This window comes from Pan troglodytes, chromosome 11 (assembly GCF_028858775.2).
Source record: "Pan troglodytes isolate AG18354 chromosome 11, NHGRI_mPanTro3-v2.0_pri, whole genome shotgun sequence".
NCBI classification, from domain to species: Eukaryota; Metazoa; Chordata; class Mammalia; order Primates; family Hominidae; genus Pan; species Pan troglodytes.
Window position 1 is genome coordinate 45,224,047 of NC_072409.2, and position 24,734 is coordinate 45,248,780.

The 24,734-nt window shown below is 56.8% G+C and overlaps 1 protein-coding gene across 26 annotated transcripts in view; it reads right to left on the bottom strand.

Moving 5' to 3' along the window:
- The window catches only part of WNK2 (WNK lysine deficient protein kinase 2), a 138,223-nt gene extending 113,934 nt beyond the window's left edge, over positions 1 to 24,289 (bottom strand). For all 26 annotated transcript variants that reach the window (XM_054658275.2, XM_054658274.2, XM_054658270.2 and 23 more), the window contains exons 1-2: positions 24,047 to 24,289; positions 22,822 to 23,504 (exon numbers count right to left, since the gene is read on the bottom strand). In XM_054658275.2, coding sequence (XP_054514250.1) covers positions 22,822 to 23,502 — 681 coding nt within the window. In that variant the 5' untranslated portion in view covers positions 23,503 to 23,504; positions 24,047 to 24,289. The remainder of the gene's footprint in view (positions 1 to 22,821; positions 23,505 to 24,046) is intronic.
- Positions 24,290 to 24,734: the final 445 nt, after the last annotated feature.

Consider the following 24,734-nt stretch of genomic DNA (forward strand, 5'->3'; position numbering starts at 1 on the left):
CACAGAAAACGTGCACACAGAGAAACCAGCCAAATGGCAGGACACACAAAAATGAGGCCTCCCTTTCAGCCTTGGCGACAAGGGTGTGGGTGGTTCTCCTTTCTCTACAAAAACATGTTACCTCTATTGTTTTCAAAATATTTCTCAGAAGAATATAAAGTGAGAGGGCGGCAGATAACATGAACACAAAAACTCCACTTTCAGTGGAAACGTCCAGTTCCAGCACGGTGGTGTAACAAGGGACACCCATCTCCAAAGCCGGTAATTTGGACCTGGGGACGTCCCCTGCTCCAGGCTCCGCCACAGTGAAACCAACCAAAACTGAGATGCTTGTGTGTTCTGTCTGGGAATCGTCACTGCAGCATTATTTATAATAGCAAGAAAAGCCAGGCACCGGAGGCAGGGCCTGGGGAGGAGATGAAGGTCCTCAGGGCAGTCACGAAGCCCCTGGACAAGGAGGAAGGGAGCAGGCATCAAGATGCCATGTGGAAGGGTTGGGACACGAAGCTGTCCCCCTAAAGTCCACAGGCACGAGAACGGAACTGTGAACGAGAACGGTGGCTGTGTTCTCTCCGAACCCACAGGAATTCTTTTTTTTCCTTTCCTGTATTTCCCAAATTCTTTGCAATCTACTGAACTTCGCAAAACTAAAAACAGCGCCTGGAAAGGGCGTGGGTGCCGGCAGCAAGCGAGCCTCCCTGTTGCAGGCACCGCAATCCTGGCCCGTGACTTAGGCCAGCAGCAGAGCACTGACAGTGAGGCTATTTTCATTTCCACAGTGAGGTTACCATGGAGTTTAATTTCCTCAAGTGCTCCCTCTGGCATCTGTTCTATAAATGGCTTTGGGGTTTGCACCAAATACACTCACTGGAGACAGAATTACCAATTCTGTAAAGCTCGCAAACCAACCAGCCTGTTGGGCTCCTCCTGAAGGGTCCAAAAAAGGAGGGGCTGGCCTGATCACCCTGGGCGTGCACTGGACACCTACTGCATGCTGACCGGGAGATCATGAATGACAGATGCTCACCCTCCTCAGGAGCTGGTGGGGAGCTGAAGTTCTGCTGCCTGTAGGGGAATGGTGGACAAGGCCCCCCCGCCAGAGATCTGGGGCAGGTCAGACCCACGGCTCTGCAACTTAGGAGTGCTATCCGAGCCTGAGCGTTTTAGAACAAGGTAAAAGATATATGGGAGATCCTGATAACTAACTGGGGTTGGGACTTAAGGTTTGTCAGGCATCCTCTACTTTCTGGTCTGCTTGCAAGTTCCCATGATAACGGGTTAACAATAATGCCTGAGGGTTCTGGCCTCAGCTTCCTGCACAGCTGGCCTGGCCTCTCATCTGGATGCCCCAGGATATTACCCTCTGGGGGCAGCCTCTCTGCTCTCCAAGGAAGCCTGGCAGGGGTGGGCATCACAAACAGCCCCAAGGTACCCCTCCAAGCTGGGAGCTGTCCTCCTCACTCAGCAGATAAAGAGACAGGGCCAGGGAGTCCTCTACATTCCCAGGGGGTGGCAGAGCCAGAACAAAACACACTGCCTCCCCTCTCCATGTCCAGCCCTCAGTAACCCCAGCTGCTGCACACCCAGCCGCTGCCACAGTGTATCCCCAGAAAAACCTACAAACATGAGGCAAGAGCTGCCTCGGGGAAGCAGGTGTCACTCTAGGCCTGGATTCTGGCTGCCCTCCCCAAGAGGGCACAGCCTCCTCCTGTCCATCCCCCAAACTCGGGGCCCTGATGGCAGCAGAAGCATTGGGGCCCATGGTCAACATTCATTCTGCAAGGGAGGGCCAAGCACACGTCTGCCCGGTGCTGGCTCCTGGGACAGGCCCTCCCACCTCCCCCAGTCACGCAGCCACCACCCTCCATGGTGTTGTCCCATCCAAGGACACTAAATATGGCTGCCTAGAAATCCACCCCCACACCCAGTCAGAACTCCCCGGTGCATACAGGGCTAAGGTGGGGCAAGCCACGTGCTTCTCAGGGTCTCCTGGGTCCCCAGGCAGGGACTGGAGCCAGGGCAAGTGCATGCCAAATGCTGTGCCCTCAGCCACCAAGGCCAGGGCGGTGAAGGTTTCCCCCAGCACCCTAGGTCCACGTGCCCAGGTCACTGCAGGCGACCCTTGGCAACTCCCTGTACCCACCTCAGCCTGTCCACCAGCACCACAGGGCTCAAAAGGGGCAGCCCCAAGCCCCAAAGAAATGGGGCCCTACATGTTAGGAAAAAGACACGCACTCCAGACAGATCACACTGTCCACATGGGCCTTGGCAGGGAGGACAGGAGACATCAGTGATGCCCTGTACCCCGCATGCCCCTCAGGCACCACCCTCTGCAGCATCAGTTTCCTCATCTATAAAATGGGCCGTGGGCAGGAGGATCCCATAAAATTGTGCCCCGAGGCTCTGCACGGGGTCTAGGCTACAGCCAGCACTCAACAACAATTGCCTCCAGGGGTGTCCCCACCAAACTGGTGGCTTTACCTGAGGCTCAAACCCACCCCTGATTTTCCTCTTGCCATCCAAAGCCCCCAGTACGTCTGGAGCCTGAGACCCACTGGCCCAGAGGCTGCCAGAAGGCACTGGCGTCACACGGAGCCAGTGTCCCCAGCAGCAAGACAATCGGAGGACCCCGCACTCAAGGGGCCACGAAGAAAGGCCTTTAACACCATGTCCCCCAGAGAGAAGCTTCTCAAAGGCTGCCCCCAGCTTCGTCTGTGTCACTCAAAGAGTAAAAGTCAACACCAAAGATAAAATAAAATCCCTCAGCAGTGCCAAAAATACCTCCCCACGGGATGAGGCTGAGCGGGCGCCAGCTTCCACAGCAGCAACTGTTGCTATGGAGACCAGGCTCCAGACAGCCGGCCGCGGGGCGGGCCGAAGGACAGAGTGGGGGCCAAGCACAGGGTGCAGGGACGGACAGGGGCTGACCAGCAGGATGGGGGAGATGACAGAGGCTGGCCAGCAGGGTGGGCCCCCAGGAACAAGGGGGCCCAGGATAGGGCTAAGCCTGAGTGCCAGCCTCCACCCACTGGGGCCAATGGCCTCTCCAGACCTGGGGGGTCCAGGGGCTCCCACCTGCACATAGGCTGCCCACTCCCCATGAAGGCTGGTGCTGGCCTTTCCACACAGTGGCCGTCTGCTCACTGACACATCTGTGCTGACAGATGCCCTGAACTCAGGAAGTGGGTAAGGTGCTACCAAAGTGCACAGTCCCAGCCCAGTGCTCCTCAAGCCTCCCCAGTCACCGGTAACATTGATCTACAAATGAAGGGGTGAGGAGGAGGTAGTATGCTCAACTGGAAAATCTGTACCAGAATGGATGGAGGAAAGCAGGACCTCCCACAGACGTTAACACAGCTCTGATCTGAGCCCAATATGTTCAACATATTATAGAGTGCCTAACTCCAATATCCACTGGCCTCCCCTGACCTGAAGCTGTCCCCTGCAAGCTCAGTTCACTTCTTGGCCTGTGGCTTCCAGCATGATGAGCTCTTCAGCCCTGCTGGCCTCTGGCCTCCTCTGTCCTCACCCAGGGCCAGGCAGGACAGGGTCAGTCCAAGGCCACCAGACACACAGCCCCAAGGCTCTGCCCAGCTTGGGGTCCCCATACCCCCACCAGACACCCATGTTCCTCCTTGGTGTCCTCGGGCATCCCTCACTTTCTGAGCCTCCCTGAGCCCCAAACAGTGCTGACAATCTGCTATGACATTCACATCAGGGCCAGGCAGGACAATGAATGTCAGCCCGTGTCACAGAGCCTGCAAACACCCACTCTGTCCCATCCTGTCACACACCTAGCCCGTGATGGCTCAGAGTCAGCACCCTTGCCCACCCCTGCCCCTCAGTGGGAGCCAGCAGCTTGTTCCTGCAGCATCCCCCATGCCAGGCACCTTGGGTACCCAACAACAGTTTGCTGGGGGAAAGTGGGGCTTCCCAGCACATTTAGAACCCTGAGTCCTCCTGGGGCCCACAGCCCCGAGGGCTGGCCCCGCCTTTCTGGCCCCCATTCCAAACCTGGGCAGTTCTACCTGCAGGTGCTTGGGCCTCCCTGACTCTTGGAAGCCATAACCTAATATACTTTCTCCATTCCATGCAGCTGACAGAGGCCATCAGTTCTTCTGCCCGCCCTCGTCTGCCTCCCCAGCAGAAATGTTGAGCACCCAGGCTGTCCTTGCCTCTGCTTCTCCCACTCCCAGCACCTCACAGACAGCTGTGAAGCCCATATCTCTGAACGGTTTTCATATATTCTCCCCCAGGAGCCTTCAGTGGCTCCCTAGTACCCACTGACCACGCAGGCAGTTAAAACACCTCCTCAGTGTGGCCTTATGTCAGCCCTCTCCTCTCCAGCACTTACCAATACAGCCCCCACACCCCCACCACACACACACACACCAGCCAGCCTTCCCTGACACCCATTCCCAAGGATGCCATCCCGCGGCCCCATCAATGCCTCCAGGCTCTGCTCAGGGAGCTTTGTCTAGGAAGCCCTCGGGACATCCCTCCCACAGGGCTCCTGGCTGGCCCCAATTGCACCATGTCCACAGGGCTGCGTGGGTAACCAGTGGGGACCGTGACCAGGCTGCAGCAGCCTCCCCCGGCTTCAATCACCACACACAGGGCTTCCAACACCACCTGTATTCTCTCACAGTTCGAGATGCCTCGTTCCCTGTCCCACGGTCCCTTCCTCCCTCTTCCACACCCACATCCCCTTCTCTGTCTCAGAAGCTCCTGCCTCCCACTTAGGACGGCCTGAAGATGACATCTGGCCAACCCTGACAGCCCAGGACGATCTCCCAGTCTCAAGATACTTAACTTAATCCCATCTGCAAAGTCACCTCTGCCGAGTGCAGTGGCACGTCCACAGACTGCAGGGGACTAGGCCTTCAACGACCAGCCCCTGTGCCCCCGGCCTGGACCCCGCAGCCACTCCCACAGGCTCCCTCCCAACCTGCTCTGTGGCCAGGGTCTCCTGGCTCCCCAGGGCTGCCTGTTCTCATTTGCTTTTTCTTTCTTTCAATGAAAATCTGAAACCTCCTCACTCAGCAGGCGCCTCCCCAGCCTGGGTGGCTGCTCCTCTGCATCCTCTGCTACCACCCGCCACCAATGCCCACAACTCAGACCACTGTCCACTCCAGCCATGGTCCTGACTGCCATACCTTTCCCTGGGCCAAACCCCTGGCCCACCAGGCCCCAGGGGGCCTCATTGCAGCTCAAGGTCCTGAGCTGAGTTCAGCAAAGGGTACTTGGGGTTCCCCTACTGGGGTCATACTTGCAGCCCCCAGGAAGGACCTTCCCAGCACCCCCCGAAAAGCTCTGGGCCCTACCCCTCCAGCAGAAGCATCACTGCCCCACCCCACAAGGCCTGTGGGGCTCTGAGCATCCCATGCCCCCCATCCTCCACTGCCACCCACTTGGACACAGACCTCAGAGGGCCCCTCTCCTCCAATGGTTGCCACGTGGAAACCAGCCTGGGTGCCTCGCAAATGGCCTTAGATGTGGTCCTTGCAGGAAAAAGGGTGAGGTCTACCCTAGCAAGAACCCCCACCCCCACAAAGGCAGCCTAGCCCTTCCAAGCCGGCCTTCCAGCCAGAAGTGTCCAGCAAGCACAACCTTGCTTGACACTGAGGGATATGTGTGCCTCAGTATCCCTGCCCCAGGGAAAAGCTCCTCAGGGGCTTCAGGGAGGCTTCAGTGAGGGAGGAGCATTTAGCCCCGGCTGCAGTGGTGTCCAGTATCACGCTGGAGACTAAGGCCTTTCCAACCCTCCTGATTCGGCCCCCACCATGCCACCTGCCCCAGCCCCACCCCATGTAATTTTTCCTCCCCCAAAGAGAAAACACAGCAGAACCCTTTTGTGGAAAGGCCATCAGCCGTGCAAATACCCACCCCTCCCTGAGAGCTGTGGCTCTCAGCAGTTCCTGCCCCTCCCAAGCAGAAAGTGTCCTCTCCCCTGGTAGGGCCGGGCTGACCGCCCACGGGACAGGTGAGGACTCGGTGAGGTCAACTCAAAGGGCTCCTCATTCCCACGGAAGCGCCGGAGGGGCAGGCCATTCCCTGGCAAACGAGCCAAAGACGAGACATACACACACACACACACACACACACACCCACACACCCACACACATGTGCACACGGAGTCCAGCAGAGGCCCTGACAAGCATACCAGGCCCCCACACGCAGCAGGGCTGGGAGCTTGGGGTCAGCCATGGAGTGGGGCATGGGTAGGAGTGGCCTGCACTGTGCTGAGCGGCCACCTCACTAGGGCCCAGTGGTGTCTGGACACAGAGCCATCTTGTATGGTCAGGGTCCCACACCAAACCTCAGTCACCCCTCACTTCCCCAAGCCTACCTGGAGGCCAGGAACTACGTATGTCCCAGGTAGCATCAGAGTGTGAGACCCCCCTGTGACCTCCAGCGCAGCCAGCAACCCTCACCGGCCCAGCCTGGTTTCCAGGTGGAAAGTTGGCAGCTGCCTCTGCTTAGCCTTGCCAGGCCCCAAGGGGCTCCACTCTGGCCTTCAGTGAGTGGGAGCACGGGCACAAAGGGCCTGCCTGAAACCCATCCATAAACAGTTCAGGAAGCGGCCGGCAGGGCTGGAACGTTCCAATGTCACCATCTCGCTCCCCTCGGGGAACAGAGCATGCCTTTGTCTTTTTATCATTGCCTTCATCAAATATTTACAGAGGCTGACAGGCCATTTCAGACAGGCCAGATATGAGCCAAAAGGGCTCTTTCTCAGGACACGGGGGAGACACAGGTCCTGGGCACTTGGGAGGCACATGGTCCAGCATGTAGCCCTGGGCAGGGAAGGGAAGGGAGGGCCTCCTGCAGGGCAGGACCTGTCCATAGCCCTCAGACACATCCAACCTGGGGCTTAGGTACTAGTTTTCTGCACACAGTGCCCAGGGCTAGCAATAGGCCAGGCCAGGCTGACACCCCAGCCCTGCTCCCACAAGCTCTACAGCAGGAAGAATGAGCCTCGTGGCCAGGCATGTGTTCTCCACGTTCCACCTCCCGGGCTGCCAAGAGCATGCAGCGTGAGCACCCCAACCAGGAAGGCACGCAGGGGCCTCAAGCTGTGAAGGCTGGGGTCAGCAGCCCACCTGGACCCATCCCCACTCCCCCTGCTCCTCCAGCCCAGTGTGAATGCTGGGCAACCTTGCTCGGAACAGTCTCAGCCCAGACAGCCCCAGTGTCCACAGATGGCGACAGATAAGCAGACAGTGAAACGCACTCGGCCACACAGAGGGGCTGTTAAGAGCCAGGGCCACACAGACTCATCCCAAGCAGGACCCTAAAGCAGGCAGAGAACAGCCACAGGATGGAAAGGATTGGTGGTACCAGGACCCTCTGCTGGGAGGGGACGCCTAGGTCCTCACTGGGGAGGGGCTGCACACACACTAACTGTCCCTAAAAATCCATCCCAGTAAAAGAAAGGCCCCTTGCTGTTAGCATTTTATTTTCCTTTACCTTTAAAAAATATCATCGGTCCCTTTCTATCTTAAGATCTATTTCCATATATTTTTTCATCTTCTTCTGTTTCATTTGTTTCTAGCTGTTTTAAAGGTTTTTGCCCTTTTCCCCCAGCTAACCCTATTTCATCCTTCTCATAAATGCGCCTAGCCAAGTTTATTCACTTTCATGCCTCCCTTTTAAACCCTCTTTTTACAAATGGCGCAGGTGGCCGTCTGTACAGAACCCACCTGCAACCACCACACCCTGAGCCCATGTGGCCGTCTCACCTCTAAGTCACCCAATCCAGAGGCCCAACAGGTACCAAGAGCAGCAGGGCCATGCTCCGGCATCCTCTGGGCTCAGTTTTCCCCAAGCTCAGCCGCAAACGAGGGTGCCAAGTTCACTGCGTCCAACCACACCAAGCCAAGGGCACCAGAGCGACTGACAGGCTGAGGAACTGGGCAATGGCAGCCCAGGGTAGGCGTCGAATTGCCGAGAGGCTGAAGGAGACAACAGGCCATCATTGTCCAGCCAGCAACTGGGCTCTCCAACACTGTGGTTCTCCCACCACCGCTGGCTCTCGAGGGAACATGCAGAACGTGCCCTCCTCTGGGCAGACACAGACAGCCTCGGGTCTCCCTCCTGTAAAGATCACCCAGCCATATCCAGCTGACCCAGGACCTGCTGCAGTGACAGACAAAGTCTGGATAGCCCATCAGACAAACCTGCCCTGGACCTCTGGCTCAAGGGGCCAGAGCAAGGCCAGGCCTCGAGGAGGCCCCCGGATAAGCCATCCATGTCCCCAGGGGTGTCAGGGCCAACAATTCCACTCAATGGACCTTCCCCACCCCTCAGCACCTTAACTCCTGCAACCCCCCATGGTGTGCACTCCCAGGTGGGGACCAGGGCAGGGGAGGCTGAGACTAAGCCAGGCAGCATCCCCACGCAATGCCTGCTCAGCATGGCCTGCCACTTGCCCTCCTTGAGGGGATGGAGCACCAGGCTGGGGCTGCCCTGGACACACACAGGACCTGCCCAACCGCTGCCCCCCCTCCTAGCTCTTCTCCACAGCTTTGTGTTTTCTTTTTTTTTTTTTTTTTTTTTTGAGACAGAGTCTTGCTCTGTCACCCAGGCTGGAGTGCAGTGGCACTATCTGGCTCACTGCAAGCTCCGCCTCCCAGGTTCACGCCATTCTCCTGCCTCAGCTGCCCAAGTAGCTGGGACTACAGGTGCCTGCCACCAGGCCCAGCTAATTTTTTTGTATTTTTAGTAGAGACGGGGTTTCACCGAGTTAGCCAGGATGGTCTCGATCTCCTGACCTCGTGATCCACCCGCCTCGGCCTCCCAAAGTGTTGGGATTACAGGCTTGAGCCACCGCACTCGGCCCACAGCTTTGTGTTTTCAATGCTTCTTCCAAAACACAAATTCACTACGCTGCTCGAACCTCTTAATTAAAGACAAGAAATTCCAAGAGACCTGTCCGGGCAGATGTCAACAGCCTTGCAGCTGGCTGACCCAGGAAGATGGTTGCCTAACTTGAAGACACAGGACAGGGCCAGATAGGAGGCCTAGGGCGTCTCCCACCACCTGACGCCAAGCCCAGCCGCCACCAGGTGGAGGAGGGTAGCCTAGAGTCACCAACCTGGGCAGGGCTAAGGTAGGAGGTCACCAGGTCCAGAGCCCAGGACTGTCCTTGACATTGGGGGAAGCCTGAAAACAAGAAAATCAGGGGCAAGCATCTCGGCTCAGTCCTGGTGCCACCAGAATGGGAGAGAGGTGGCCCACTCAGACCCCAGGCATCAGTCATCTTCCTTCTGGGAGGCCTGTGTGACCCCAGCACAGCCAGGCTGAGAAGCCGCACCCCAGAGAGGGCAAGGGGACTTGCTCACACGTCTCAGGCCCAGACAAGGACCTCCAGTCACAGGGGACAGCATGGAGGCATGCAGGGTGTGTGGGAACCTGGGTCCAGCTGGAGGGGGCCAGGCTGGGACTGAGCAGGCCTCCACCCACCCCAAACCGAGCCAGCGAGAGGATGACAAGTGGGTCTGACCCAGGCCTGACTCACACCCGAGGAGGCCCCGAGCTCGAGACTGCACCAAAGCTGCCCAGCTCAACTGCAGGTCTTGGGCAGCAAGGCCAGGGGTAGAAGGACAATGGGGCAAGAGGGCAGGGCTGGACAAGGGGGCAGCAGGGCCAGAGCTGGGCAGGGAGTGGGGGCCCAGAGGCAGTCTGGGCTATTCACTGTCACTGCACATATCAGCGCAGACGCTATGATCATGACTTAGCAAAAATGCCCAAGAGTATAAAAAAAGAGCTAAGAAGGGCATATACCAAAGTGAAAACTGCCACATCAGAGGATGGAGGCTGTGGACAGCTCCTCCTCTGTCAGGCTTCCATGTCCATCATGTCATCTTCCCCAGGAAGCATCCCCTCCACAGTGGCCATCCCCATGAAACCCAATGCCAGGGCACCCTCCCCCAACTCAACAGAGCTGGTCCAGGGCTGGCAGGTAGGAGGAACAACACAGCCCTGCCCCTACGCCCTACTGGGGTAAGCAGGGCTCCCTGTGAGGCCTGAGGAGGGGCCCCACCCAAAGCAGCTGGATGGGCAACAGGTGGGTCCCCATCAGCCTCCTCCTGCCAGCAAGCCCCGCCTGCCTGGGGAAACTGCAGCCGCTCAGCTCCCTCAAGGCTGACAGCAAGTCCTGTTAGCATCAACCACTCAACCTAACTCAGAGGCGGGGCAGTTCCAGCTCAGGTGCCTCAGGCACCTAAAGGGAGGAGGGAGCTGGGCGATCCTGAGGCCCAGAACCACCGGAGCCTGCAGTCCACCCTCCTCAAGCTGCACCACAACCCTTCAGGCTATGCAGGTCCCCACTCAGCCCCTGGCTGCCTGGGTGTACAGGACAACATCTTGTATTTTCCTGTACCTCAGTTTCCTCCTTAGTAAACTGGGAAACTTTACTGAGGGGGGAATCACAGCACCTCCCTCTCAGGAAGCTGATATGCCTCTAGAGTATACAGTGGTGCCCCACTGACGTGAGCATGGTCATTTCTTAATAACAGCACTCTGACTTCCTCTAGGTCCCCCACAGGGACCAGCCTAGCCGGATCTGACCTACACATGCAGCACCCGAGTCAGGAATGCACGACCTCACACGGTCGTACAGAAACACCACACAGGGCCGGGCAGTGGCTCATGCCTATAATCCCAGCACTTTGGGAGGCCGAGGCAGGCAGATCACCTGAGGTCAGGAGTTCGAGACCAACTTGGGCAAGATGGTGAAACCCCGTCTCTACTACAAATACAAAACTTAGCTGGGCACGGTGGTGTACACCTATAAATCCCAGCTACTCGGGAGGCTGAGGCAGGAAAATCGCTTGAACCCAAGAGGGTTCCAGTGAGCCAAGATCACACCACTGCACTCCAGTCTAGGAGACAGAGCAAGACTCCCTCAAGAAAAAAAAGAAACACCACACAGATCCAGATGGAGTCTCCATGCAAGACCACTGGCCCTAAACCTTCAGAAGACAATGCTGACAGATTTAAGAACAGTAATAATAAAAGGCAGAGGGACTGTTCTGGATTGAAATTGACATGACAACCAGACACAACACGCGATCCTTGACTGGCTCCTGGATCCCTTCCCTAGGAAGCGCAGTCCACCCATCTGAGACCTCACTGAGTGCCTCAGGTCCTATCCTGGAGAGCCTGAAGCACGGCAGGAGGTGGAGGTGATGTGGGAGCATCCTCGTTCCTATCAAGAGACACAGGCTGAAGTACTCAGGGGTGAACTGCAAATGGGTCAGGAAATCACAGACACAGATATACAGGAGAGTGGTAAACACTAACAACTGGTAACTCCAACTTCTCTGTTGGTTTTTCCAAAGTTTTCCAAAATAAAATGTTGGGGCTAAATGAAAACTGGATTGTTGGCAGAGAGGAAAAAGCTTTGCCAGGGTTGGCACAGAGGGTAGCGAGCTGGGGTGGCCACACAGGAGGGAAGGAAAATCATCAGGGCCCACAGATGCCTGGGTGTGGGAGCTGTGGACAGGGAGGAGCCTGCAGATGCAGCGGGCATGTGTGCTGTGCTGTTCTCTGCAGGCCCAGGCAGAGGAGGGCTCTAGCACACACAGACACTGACGGTCTTGGAGGGACAAGGTAACCAAGACAGACACAGCAGGCACGCTCCACCCACAGCCCGCCACCCCTCCTGACCAACAGAAACCCAGAAACTCACTATGCCCAGCCCCAGAGAACAGATCATAACCTGCTATACCAATCAAGCTTTTCCCAGATACAAGCACAGTTACAGTTGGCCACACAAACACATGCTAACCAAGGAGACCAGAGAATCCCTGGTAAATATTTCTCTTTATGGATTAAAATATGAACAAAGCCACTTGAAAAATTGACCTTTTGGCTGCTTGGCCCCCACCTAACCACCCATTTGTTTCCCACCATCAAATGTGGTTGTGATGCCTGGAGCTGTGGCAGCCCTACTGTAGCCATGAGGCCAAGCAAGACTAGGGACAAAATGCCAACATGGATGAGGACAGAAGAAACAGAGAGAAAACCCCATGTCCCAGCTGATGTTGCTGAGCCACCTCCAGGGCTGTCATATGGCCATCTCCAGATTCCAGATTCTGAGTAGGATCAAAGGTCAGCATTGCTTCCCACAGTCGGCTCACAGCTGAGAATTGTCCCATCTCCCCCACCGGAGAGCAAGCACACACAGTGCCCAGAAAGCAGGGGTGAGGGGCGGATTGGGGAGAGTGAATACCAGAGGGAGCCCGTGACCCTCCACTAACAGTCAGCCTGTTAACGCCCCTCCCCAGAGCCAGTCCTGGCTTATAAGATAACTGTAAAATGAAAGAAAAAAAGGAGGTGGCCCAACACCTTCCCCCTCGCACCCTTCAAGAGCTTCACAACACAGTTGGCATCGTAAAGGCTCTGAGAAGTTCCTCAACAGCAATGCCTGTCTGACCCACCACACCCCAAACACATCTAATGACAGCACCCCTTCTGCAGCCACCCTCAACAAAGGGTTCAAAATAGCACCAAGACCAGGAACAAACCTCAGAACCATGGCCTCTTGCAAAACGATAGCTTTAAAGACACTCCAGAGACAGATTCTAGAAGTCGTGACACCCTGAACTGCAGCTGTATTTTTAAATGCTATACATGTGTAAACAAGACCTAGAAGGTCCTATTCAAAAATAAAAGCAGTTGTGTTCACCTGGTTGGATTATGGTTGATATTTTTTTTTCAGCAACATCTTTTTTTTTTTTTTTTTTTTGAGACAAAGTCTTTACTCTGTTGCCCAGGCTGGAGTGCAGTGGCGCGATCTTGGCTCACTGCAACCTCCACCTCCTGGGTTCAAGCGATTCTAATGCCTCAGCCTCCCAAGTAGCTGGGATTATAGGCGCCCACCACCACGCCCAGCTAATTTTTGTATTTTTAGTAGAGACAGGTTTTCACCATGTTGGCCAGGCTGGTCTCAAACTCCTGACCTCAAGTGATCCACCTGCCTCGGCCTCCCAAAGTGCTGGGATTATAGGTGTGAGCCACCGCGCCTGGCCCATTTCTGCAAACATCTTTAATGTAGCTGTTGCATTTTTAAAATTAATCAACTATTTTTAGAGACATTCTAGATTTATGGGAAAATTGAGCAAAAAGTAGAGTTCCCATACACTCCCTCACACCCACACACAGGTTCCCCTATTATTAACATCTTGCACTAGTGTGGTACACTTGTTATAACTGATGAACCAATATTGATGATTAACTAAAATCCAACATTTACACTTGGGTTCACTCTGGGTGCTGTACATGCTATGGGTTTTGACAAATGTATAATGACATGTATTCACCAGTAAAGTATCATACAAAATAGTTTCACTGCCCCACAAATCTGCCTCTTCATCCCTCCTTTCCTCTAATCCCTGGCAACCACTGAACTTTTTTTTTTTTTTTTTAACTGTCTTCATGGTTTCTCGTCTTTTCCAGAATGTCATCTAGTTGGAATCATACAATATGCAGCCTTCTCAGATTGGCTTATTTCACTTAAATATTCATTTCTGGCTCCTCTCTGTGTTTTCATGTCTTCATAGCTCATTTCTTTTAGCACTAAATAAGATTGCATTGTCTGCATGTGCCACAGTTTGTTTCTCCATTCACCTGCTGAAGGACATCTGGGTTGCTTCCAAGTTCTGGCAATTATGAATAAAGCTGCTATAAACATCCGTGTGCAGGTTTTTGTGTGGACCTAAGTTTTTAACTCCTTTGGGTAAATACCAAGGAACGCAGTTGCTGGATTGCATAGTAAGAGTGTGTTTAGTTTTATAAGAAACTACCAAAAGACCTTCCAAAATAGCTGTACCATTTTGCAATCCTACCAGTAATGAATAAGAGTTCCTGTCACTCCACATCCTCACCAGTATTTGGTGTTAGTGTTCTAGATTTTGACCATTCTAGTAGGTGTGCAGTGGGAGCTCATTGTTTTAATTTGCAATTCCCTGATGACTTATGATGGGCAACATCTTTTCATATGCTTATTTGCCATCTGTGTGTCTTCCTTGGTGAGGTATCTGTTAAGCTCTTTGGCCTATTTTTTTAGCTGATTGTTTTCTTATTGTTGAGTTTTAAGAGTTCTTTGTAAATTTTGGATAACAGTCCTTAAGCAGATGGGTCATTTGCAAATATTTTCTCCCCAGCTGTGGCCTGTCTTCTCATTCTCTTGACAGTGTCTTTCACAGAACAGAAGCATTTAATTTTAATCAAGTCCAGCTTATCATTATTTTCTTTCAAGGACTGTGCCTTTGGTGTTATATCTAAAGTCACTGCCAAAGCTAGGTTTATAATTTTGGATTTTACATTTAGGCATATGGCCAATTTTATTTTTTGTGAGGGGTGTAAGGTCTGCGTCTGGAATCATTTATCTGCATGTGGATGTGCAGTTGTTCCAGCGCCATTTGTTGAAAAGATGATCTTGTCTCTATTTTATTGCCTTTGCTCCTTTGTCAGAGATCAGTTGACTTTATTCATGAGGGTCTATTTCCGGGCTTGCTATTCTATTCCATTGATCAACTCATCTGTTCTTTTACCAATACTGCACTGCCTTGACCACTTTTCTTTCATTCTTTTTTAAAAATGTTAATATAATTTAATGAGAGCCAATTTAAATTAGAAGTCGTAATCAAGTATTCTGGGAAATGCTTAGAATTCAATGCTCCAGGGAAGAGAATTGGATGTGAAAACTCTCAGAAGCAGGAAAACTTACAGACAGTGTTCAGGTTGCCAACCTCCAGCGTCCCCACTCAGTCCTCTCCACCCAGCTGGGATTCCCCAAAACACAGCCCTGAATTGTCTATGGTCAGAGGCAGATCCTAGCTTGCTTTTCAAAAATCCCAGCTGCTGCCGTTCACACCCTTTTCCTTATCTGCAGCTCAAGCACTAAGGCAACAGCGGCACAGGTGCCCACAGCTCCCGGGTGGGGAGACAGGCAGCCTCGGGAACCAGCCTCCACCTGCTGGCTCGGCTTGCTCTCCACATCTCTACTGGAGACAACTGTTTATTTTGCAGGGGGAGCAAGAGGGGTGAAAAGAAGTTGACCTGAGGCCCCTGTGTGCTCAAGTGAAACACATTTCTCTCAATAGAGCCCCCAGCCATGAAGGGCAGCTAACACCATCCACACTGCACAAAAGGGTAAACCAAGGCTCGCAGAAACAGGTGCCCTCCCATGGCCACACACTGGGAACATGGCAGGGCCCTCCTACCCCTGGGGTATTTTGTGTGCACCAGGTCAGTGCGGCTGGGACCTTTGGGGCGACGTCCTTCCTGGCTTTGAGGCTCCCAAACCCCCCTTCCCACCATAGCAGGCAGATGCTGATGCCCCATCACGGCTGCACAGCCAGGGCGGACCACAAGGGAGACCCAGACACACGGCCCAAACCCCTGCTGGGCCAGGTCAAGTTCTTCTCCATCAACGAGGTGACCTAAAGCTCCGTGCCATCACCTTGGGTGTCTTCCAGCTGCAGCCTGAAGCCAGACCCAAGCCACAGGCCCTTAGAGACACCTACAAGATGACTATGGGCATAGAAGGGCTGCAGCTCCCAGCTGTCCTGGAAGATGAGGGGCAAGTCCAGCCAGCCCAGGACCACTGGCCAGCTCCACCCAGACCGTGGATTCATGGTGGCCAGCAGGGCCCAGGGGTGGGAAGAAGGGTAACTCCCAAGGGAAGGGACAGTTGTCTTTAAGGTGCAGCACAGTTCCCAATTTTGTCTTAGCACCTAAAACTCGGAATCTGCTGCCCATTGTATGAATCATGTTTTGAAACAGTTCTGGCATCCTGGAGCACCCTCCTGTCCTGGGCAGCCCCTCTGGGCAGGGTAATGAGCTCCTCCCTCTTGGCCCCCCGAGACACAGTCCTGGCCCATCCCTGCACTCCTGGGGTGGCTACCCAGGCTCCCAACTCAGGATCAGCCTGGGAGATCCCACTCCACCCGAGGACCACCCTTGGCCACCTACAAAGCACTCAGATTAAGCATGTCCCAAGCCAAGCCCTGCCCTTCCCCTAAATCCACATTTCCCCCTCCCCCTCAGAGGACAGCAGCCACATCCTGCCAGGCCCAAAGCTGCTGCCACACCATGATTCCTACCTTCTCTCTCTCTTTTTTTTTTTTTCTCTTGAGACGGAGTCTCGCTCTGTCGCCGGGCTGGAGTGCAGTGGCGTGATCTCGGCTCACTCAACCTCCGCCTCCCGGGTTCAAGCGATTCTCTTGCCTCAGCCTCCCGAGTAGCTGGGACTACAGGTGCCTGCCACCACGCCCAGCTAATTTTTGTATTTTTAGTACAGACGGGGTTTCACCATGTTGGCCAGGATGGCCTCAATCTCTTGACCTCGTGATCCGCCCACCTCGGCCTCCCAAAGTGCTGGGATTACAGGCATGAGCCACCATGCCTGGCCTTTTTTTTTGAGACGGAGTCTTGCTCTGTCGCCAGGCTGGAGTGCCAGTGGCACGATCTCAGCTCACTGCAACCTGTCTCCTGGGTTCAAGCGATTCTTCTGCCTCAGCCCCGCAAGTAGCTGGGATTACAGGTTCCCACCACCATACTTGGCTAATTTTTTTGTATTTTTAGTAGAGACGGGGTTTCACCATGTTGGCCAGGCTGGTTTCAAACTCTTGACCTCAAATGATCCACCCGTCTCAACCTAAGTGCTGGGATTACAGGCGTGAGTCACCGTGCCTGGACGATTCCTACCTTCTCTACCTTCAGATCTGATGTAAATCCTGTGCTCTCCACCTTCAAATGCACCCAGAATCTGATGCTTCTCCCCTCCCCGCCGCCTCTATCCCACCCAGTACCAGCCCTGTAATCTCGCACCTAGACAGTGGCAGTCACCTCCCTGCTGGTCCCCTGCCTCTACCCTCATCCCCAACTGTCCCCAAGGTGGCCAGAGAGATCCTGTCAAAACCTCACTCCACTCCCGCCCCTCCTCCAGCCTCGCTCAGAACTCCCCAACCTGCCCAATACATTTCCAGGTCTCACAGGCTCTGTCTCCCACGGCGGTGACCTGTCCTGCTCACTATGGTACCCCAGGTCTAGAACCAGGACACACGTTCAACAAATGCTCACTGAGTCAACATACACACAAGCCTGCACTGTTGAGACCCAAGCACAGGCCTCTGGAACCTTCAGGAACATCCGCTCCCTCCCCTTCTCTTGATGCTATCTTTTGGCTAGCTGTCCATCAATAAAGCTTTACGCAACCTCAGAGTAAGCCCCCAGCTGTCCCCGGAAATGACAGGACAGGGTGGGGGGATGCAACTCTCAGGGCCCACGAGATCCTCCCACTGACCTGGAGCTTGTCCTGGACTTGGTGGCCACTTGCTTCCCAGAGCCTGACACAGTCATGGCACTGCCACCAAGTCTAGGTCCTCACAGTCCAATCCAATCCAGTCCTCCGCGGGGGTCTCCAGCGCAGGCCTCATCTTGCACCTCCTTGGCCTCTTCCAGCCCTGATGTGTCCCAGCCCCTTTGTCTCCCTTGCTGTAAGATGGTCTATAGACTGTCCCCATCTGGGTCTGTCTGGTGTCCCAGTGGCCACCTCTAGGTCACCTGGGTCTGTTATATCCTCTGGAAAAGCAGCCGCCTAGAGGAGGGCCCAAGATCAAGCCTGGAGACGCGGGTGACCCGTGAAGCAGCCAGGGCACGTGTGGACATTTGCGTCCACGTTTAATGTGAGGAAAAATAAGAACACTGACCCTCAGCTGCCCCAGCCACATCCCAGGCACTCCGCAGGGCCTGTGGACACAAATGCAGAGGCAGGATGTTTCTGCCACCACGGAAGGTTCCAGTGCTGCGGGAGGGCATGTCCAGCTGCCCTGGCAGACCTCCTAACATGCTGACGAGGAATGAGAAAACACAAGCTTTGGCAATGGCAAATGGCATGTGGGGGCTGGCCCTCCACACATCTGAGCCAGTGCTGGGGTCCTCCCTCTGGGGCTCAGAAAGCAGCACAGGTACGCTTGAGTCCCATGGTGGCCTGGTCCTGATTCAGCTCAGCCAGGCGCCCACACGGCACCACTGAGCCACAGGAGCACCTGCTTCTAGTAGAAAACAAGCTGTGGTGCCTCAGCCTCAATGTGTCCCCCATGACGGTGACCTGCACAGGCTGCTGTCTGTCATCGCTGCTGACACACACCTCGCCACCACCACTCGGGGGGCAGAAGCACCACTGAGAGCTTGGCGCCCACATTTCTGCCCCGGTGGGAGGGAGGGAAAGTCCGTCTGCACAGGCCTTTCAGGGAACTAGCGCCAGCCTTTTTTGCCAACTAAACCAAAACCATGGTCAGCATGGTGCAGAAAACATCTCGCCCAGGAAAGCAAATTCAGTGCTGGCATCCAACTGATTTCAAATTACAACTCTCCCAATAAAATTAAGCACTTCAGAGAATTTTTAAAAGGGGTGACCACCAGCCAAATCGGGTCAAGCCTTCTGATTGTCTTGCCCCAGTGAGTGAGTGCCATGCACCTCCTCTGTGCCCGGCACTGGCTCGCCCCCTCGTCTCCTCTTCTCCCCATGTCAGCTGGGTCAGGGCTAAAAGCAGGTGAGGCTGGCAGCCGGGCCTCTAACGAGAGGCCATCGGTGCAAAGCACGCAGGCTCTCCAGTTCCCCAAACCCTGGCCTAAGGCTGCGCCCATGACATGCAGAGCGCCTGCCTAGAAAGGTGATAAGGATCCCACCTGCACGGGACGACGGGACAGCTCAGCACTGGCACTGGCGGGGCTGCCAGCGGCTGGGAGAGAGGCTGTCGGGTGGCTGGGCTGTCCTTGGAGGATGGTGGGGGGACCACCCACTTGGCACAGGCCATACTCAGCGAGTCTCCTCCGGCATCATCCACTCCCAGACCCAGGAAGATGGACAGGACACTGAGACACCCGGCTGGGGCAGGACACATCGTTCCTTGAGCCCTGCCCCCTCTGGGCGGCACCAAGCAGCAGCAAGACCTACTTTGTAACTTTCTGGAACTAGAAGCAGCGCCCCCACCCTTAGTCCTCTTTAGGACTCCACCGCTCTCCCAGGGCCCAGCAAGTGCTCTGAGCTGAGGATCAAGGAATGTACATCTCCATGAAGTAGAAAGACCCCCATGCTGGGTGCAGGCCCCAGCACCATCTTGGGAAACTCAGGTTCCAGCCCTGCCACAGCAGCTCAGAGGCAGTGGCACTGAGATCCTAAGATCCTGTGTCCCCTAAAGTAGGGAGTTGCTGACAGGGAGGCGTCAGTGTTGTTAAAGGGGGTGAAAACCAAGCTTACTCCAGGTCCCCAAGGGAGACACAGCAGAAACAGGAAGGGGAAAGGCAAACAGGCTGCCTCCCTGGGTCTGAGTTGGCTATGTTTTCTCAACCTGCGGACCTGTGGCCAGCTCAAAGGTGGCAGCAAGTGAGAATGGGAGCCCTGAGCCACATGGAACAGTGTTGGTCCAGCAACGTGGGTAGCCAAGAAGGGCGAGGAAGTCACAAAAGCTCAACACCAAAAGGAGAAGGGAACAAGATTGTGCTGACCCAACAGAAGGTGGCAGAGCAAGGGGTGGCCACAGCACCACACCAGGCACCTCCCCGTTGCTGTACTGTGGCCTCACCACCCCCTAGAGGAGGGTCTTGTAGAAGGTCAGGCCAGTGATCCAGATCAGCACCCCCAGGGTAGCCGGGCCGGCTATGGCAGGTGGCAGACGCTCCCAGAGCCGACACGGAGCCCCAGGCTACCCCGCACCCTCTCTGACAGTACAGGGGTCTGTGGGGGAACCAGGGCTGGCCAAAGATGACCACAGGAACACAGGACATGTGGGCAAGGAGGAAGGCGGTGGGATTCTGGTGTTTTACTTCCTTGTTACCATAATGTGTTCTGCTGCCAAGAATAAAAGTTTATTCAAGAGAAGAATGACAGGGAGGTATTTTAAAATGGCTTCCCCCACAAAAAACAGTGCAGGTTCCAGCTTTGCACATCTGGAGAATTCAGAAGGTGAAACACCTCACTGCCCTTCGATGTGAGATAAATAAATATTACCCTCTCTACAGAGTTCTTTCAACACTAATTTATCAAAGGAAATCAGATGTCCTCTAAGCCAGGCTTACTAGGTCCACATGAAGGCATTTCTCCCGTCTGGCAGGGAACCCTGAAAAACACAAGTGAGGCCCACTGGCGCCTCTCAGTTCTCCAGGGAGGCCCCCCAGTCTGTGGAGGGCAGAAAGGGGAACACAGCCCAGGCACCTGGACAGACTGCAGGTGCTGCGGGAGTAGGGGAAGAAAGGGATAGAGGCCAAGAGCAATTCCAAGAAGGGCTCCTGGCTGAAGGCAACATCCCCCTAGACCCTCCCTCCACAGTGTAAAGCGTGACTCCCAGGAACCCTCCCCATGCCCAGAATGCTAGGGGTCATGTGCAGGATGGCATCTCCACACTGTGGACTAAGAGAGCCCCTCACGACACAAAGCCAACACACCTAGAGAAGGAGCACCCACCTGTCACCCTTCCCTGCTCAGTGAGACCTAACCCCACATCCCACCCAGGAGCACACTCCCCTCGCAGAGTCCAACGCCCCTCCCACAGCCCCTGATCTCCCTGCAGCCCTACACCCCACCCTCTTCCGTTCCACACGCCCACCAGCCCCTGGCCCATACCCAGGACATCACACAGGCAGCCCCATCAGTCCTTCCAATAGCTCTGCACAAAGTCAGCCTACACCATTCGACACACAGGCAGGGGCCCTCCTCCCCTGATCCCACGATGCCCTGCCATCTCCTCACTGGTGACCTTGGGGGTTGTTCCCCTCAGTCCTCACAGTTTGTGATGAGGAGACTTCCAGCACAGCCCCAACACACACCAAGTTCTCAGCAAAGGGGGCTATTCTAAACAGGTCCAGACTCCCTCTCATGGAAAACCCTCTCAGATCAGCACAGAGAGAGCTGATCCCAAATGACACACATCGACTAGGGACAAATGTTGGAGGTACTTCTTTTGGGGGAGATGCAGGGAAACCACAAGTTTGGGGCACCAGTAACATCCTGGCAAGGAACATCAACATATAGACAAGAAGCATATAGACCAGAAGCACCTCTCGGTTGCTGTTCCCACCTAGAGTCAAGGAGCAAGAGACCCCTGGACAGAGGCCAGGCTCCACCCCATGCCTGCAGGGGACAGACCCAGAGACAGAATCGCCTGCGTTTCCTTAAAGGGAATGGGAACTAACAAGCTCCAAGAGTCACATGCGCCTGCGATGCCTCAGCCAGATCAGCAGGCTCTGGCTGCCGAGGTCTAACTCAAATCCAGCCTACTGCAGCACCCCTGTTCCATCCACCACCCTGCAGAGGCAGCATCTGAGGGTGCTCGGGTCAGAAGGGCAAGAGCAGGAAGACCACTCGCCAGAATCAAGAGTCGTCTCCCCTTTCAGGCCCTCTCTTCTCTCTGCTTTCCCTTGCAGCAGGAATGCCCAGCACACCCCAGGACCCCCAGATCACAGCCCCCTGCCCCACCCACCGCCTTTCCTGTACCATCAGAACCTACAGGACCATGAGGGAGGGGAGCTGTTCAGTCCCTCCTAAGGACCTCACACAATGCCACTGACCCCTAACTTGAAAAGCCACATCTCCAAGGCAGAACCAAGGGGTGGCGGAGAGGCAGGTCTCTGGAGCTCTTTGTCTTGGGAGAAAGGCTGACGACAGGTCGACACCCACCGAATTATCCAGGCTTGCACACACACGCAGGCCACCCTGTCGGGGCCGGAGGATATAGCAGTTGAATCCCATTTCTGAGTCAAAAATGCAAGAGTCCCGCAGTGTGGCCAGCGGCCCTAGAACACAGCTTGCCCCAGCTAGCCCCAGCCCCGTTTCAGGCCTGGACTGGACAGCCAGCTAACTTTACAGGCCAACAGAGTACACTTACACCTCCAGCCGGCACTCTCCCAGACTGGCTCACGCCTGACAGCTGCCCACCTCCAAGGAGGGAGGCCTGTAAACACCCCCTGGACAGGCATGGCCTCTGCTTCCAAGGCTGGCCCAGGACAGCTAGGGTGGCTTTTTATATAATCTTGCAGGGCTGGGGCTGACACCACGGTGATGGCAGGATTATGAAAAATGCATGCCCAGAGCCTCTGCAGCCAAGAAAAACCCCCACCCGCATTCTGCATGACTCGGTTTTAAGACCTCTCACACGTCCATTTTGTGAACAAATGGAGCTCTCAGAGCAGCAGAGGCGACTAACCACACTTCCAGGCCTTGCCCAGCTGTCCCCAGAGCTCTACCAGGCACCACGTCTGGGTCACAGGCCCTGGGTCAGAAGAAGTCTCTGCAGGTATCCCTGCTGGGGCAGCCACGGCTTGCTGGACACAGGAAAGTACTAATTTATGGGCAGCTCAGAGCCCCCAAAACACTCTGACTGCACACACCTGGCCTTGAAGCCTCCACACTGTTTTGCAAAGACACAACAGTCCAGACTCCCTGGGTCATTAAAGTAGGTCATCGGGACTGGAGAAGCAGCAGCCTAAGAGACACAGCTTCCGGGGCCCACTCTCCAGGGCCCTCTCTACGCCCATAGCGTGCACACTTACACCAAACGCACAACAGAGGCCTGCCCTCGCCACCAGCTGACTCACAAACCGCAACCTGCGCACGGACACAGCCAGGCCCCACATGCCGTCCGCACACCTGGTACGCATCCTGCCAGCCATCCACACAGAGGGTGACACACATGGAGCCCCGCCGCCCCCAGGGCTTCTTAAGGCCAGGCGCAGGAGCAAGGACGGGCCCAAGGACGCACTCGCGGACAGACCCTGCGGAAAGCCCCCTGCGGGCTGGGGCACCCTCACCTGCAGCTCACACCAGGCCACCTCCACCCAGGTCTCCGTGTCCAGCCCCTTGTAGACCGTCTTGAAGGAACCGCGGCCCAGCTCGATGTCGAACTTGAGGAAGCGGCCGTCCAGAGAGGTGGCCACGGCCTTGAGGTCGTCCTCGTCGTCCTCCTCCTCTTCGGGCTCGTCCCGGCGAGTGCGCCCGGGCTCAGGTTTCGCCTCCGCCGCCCCCTCATCCTCCTTCCTCACGGTCGCCGCCGCCTCCTCCCTGGGGCCGCCGTCGGGGGCAGGCGCGGTTTCGACAGCGGCCGCGATGGGGTCCGGGCCGGGCTCCTGCGTGCCCACGGGCTCGGGGCCGGCGTCCGCGGGGGCTCCGGGGGCTCCCGGCTGCGCTACCGGCGCTGCGGGCGCGGGGGCGGCGGGGCGTCCGCGGGCGCGCTCCGCGATGAGGCGGCGCGTCTTGCAGAGCAGAAGCACCCGGCGCTGCAGGGGCTGCGGGGGCTGCGGGCCCGGCGCCTCGGCTGCCTCCAAGCCCGGCGGCTCCTCCTGGTCCGACTCTACCACGCTGCGCCGCAGGAAGCGCTGGGGCCCCGGCCGCGCCGCCTTCGCCCGAGGCTCCGCCATGCCCGCGGGTCCCGCGCCGCGCCCGGGCTCCATCAGCGTGCCGGGGGCGTCTCGGCGGCCGCCATCGCCGTCCATCTCTGTGGGCCAAGGACACACAGGCCCGCGTGAGCGCCGGCCCTGCCGCACCTGCCCAGGCCGCCGGATGAGACAGCGCCGCCCTAAGCCCGCGCCCTGCCCAGCCCCGGCCGCGGAGAGAGCCTGCGGGGGCCGTCTCTGGGGACCCTGGGAAAGGGGGGCTGCAGACGGGACCAGAGGCTTGGGTTGGGGAGGAGGGGTCCGTGCCCTGCTCAGCCCCAGGCTGCGGAGAGGGACGGGCCTGTGGTGTCCCTGGAACCCTGGGAGAGAGGACCTGCTAGGGTGTCCCTGAGGGCCCCGGAGGCCGGCAGAGGGATCTCGCGCCCTGCCCAGCCCTGGCCCAGGAGGGTTCTGCTAGGCTGTCCCGGAGGCAGCTGTAAAGGGGATAGGGAAGCCCGGGGGTGGGAGGAAGGCAGTGGCCCGGCGGCGGCTCCACAAAGGACGCGGGCCCGGGGCGCGGGAGGGGCGCGCGGGGAGGGGGCTGCAGCGCCGCGGCGCGCACACAAAGGCGGCGAGCGGCGTTGGGGGGAGGCTCGGCACTCACAGGGCGAGCGGACGCCGTCCATGCCCGCGGCCCGGCGGCCAGGGCGTGCGAGGCGGGAGAGATCACGCTTCGAGGACGGGGTCCGAGCTCCGGGCGAGGTCCGCGCTGGGGTGGGGGCCGTGGCGCCGCTCCGGCTCCTGCGCGCTGCTCTCTCGGGCCTGGCCACTGCGGGGCCGCGCTCCCGCGTGCTCCTGCCGGCTTCGCGCGGCTCCGCTCCCGCACCGGCTCCGACCCGGCGCGCGGGGAGGGCGGGGCTCCGTTCGCCCCGCCCCGGACCGGCGCAGGGGGCTGGGCCTGGCACGCCCACCTGGCTGCGGACGGGCTGGCGGACTGGCGGGCGCGCGCGGCCACCTGCGGGCCGGCTACCTGGGCTCCCACCCCCGGTTCTTTGCTCGAGGTAGCGCTCCTGTCCTCTGAAGTTCTTTGGAACGCCCCGCAGGGCTGTCAGCTGCGGAGGACCCCGTTTGTTCCTGAGAGGAGGCAGCAGGCTCAACGCCTCAGCACGCCGCAGCCCGGCGCGCTAGACCTCAAGGCCCTGTGCCAGGACAGAATGGGCAGGCTAGGAAGAAAAGGACCAGGGGTACCGCCGCCCTCGGGAGCCCAGCCTGGGGCTAAGCCTGGTGGGGGTCAGCGTGTCCTTTCCTGCCCTCACTTCACCACCAGGAACCATGAGGACCTCATCATCACC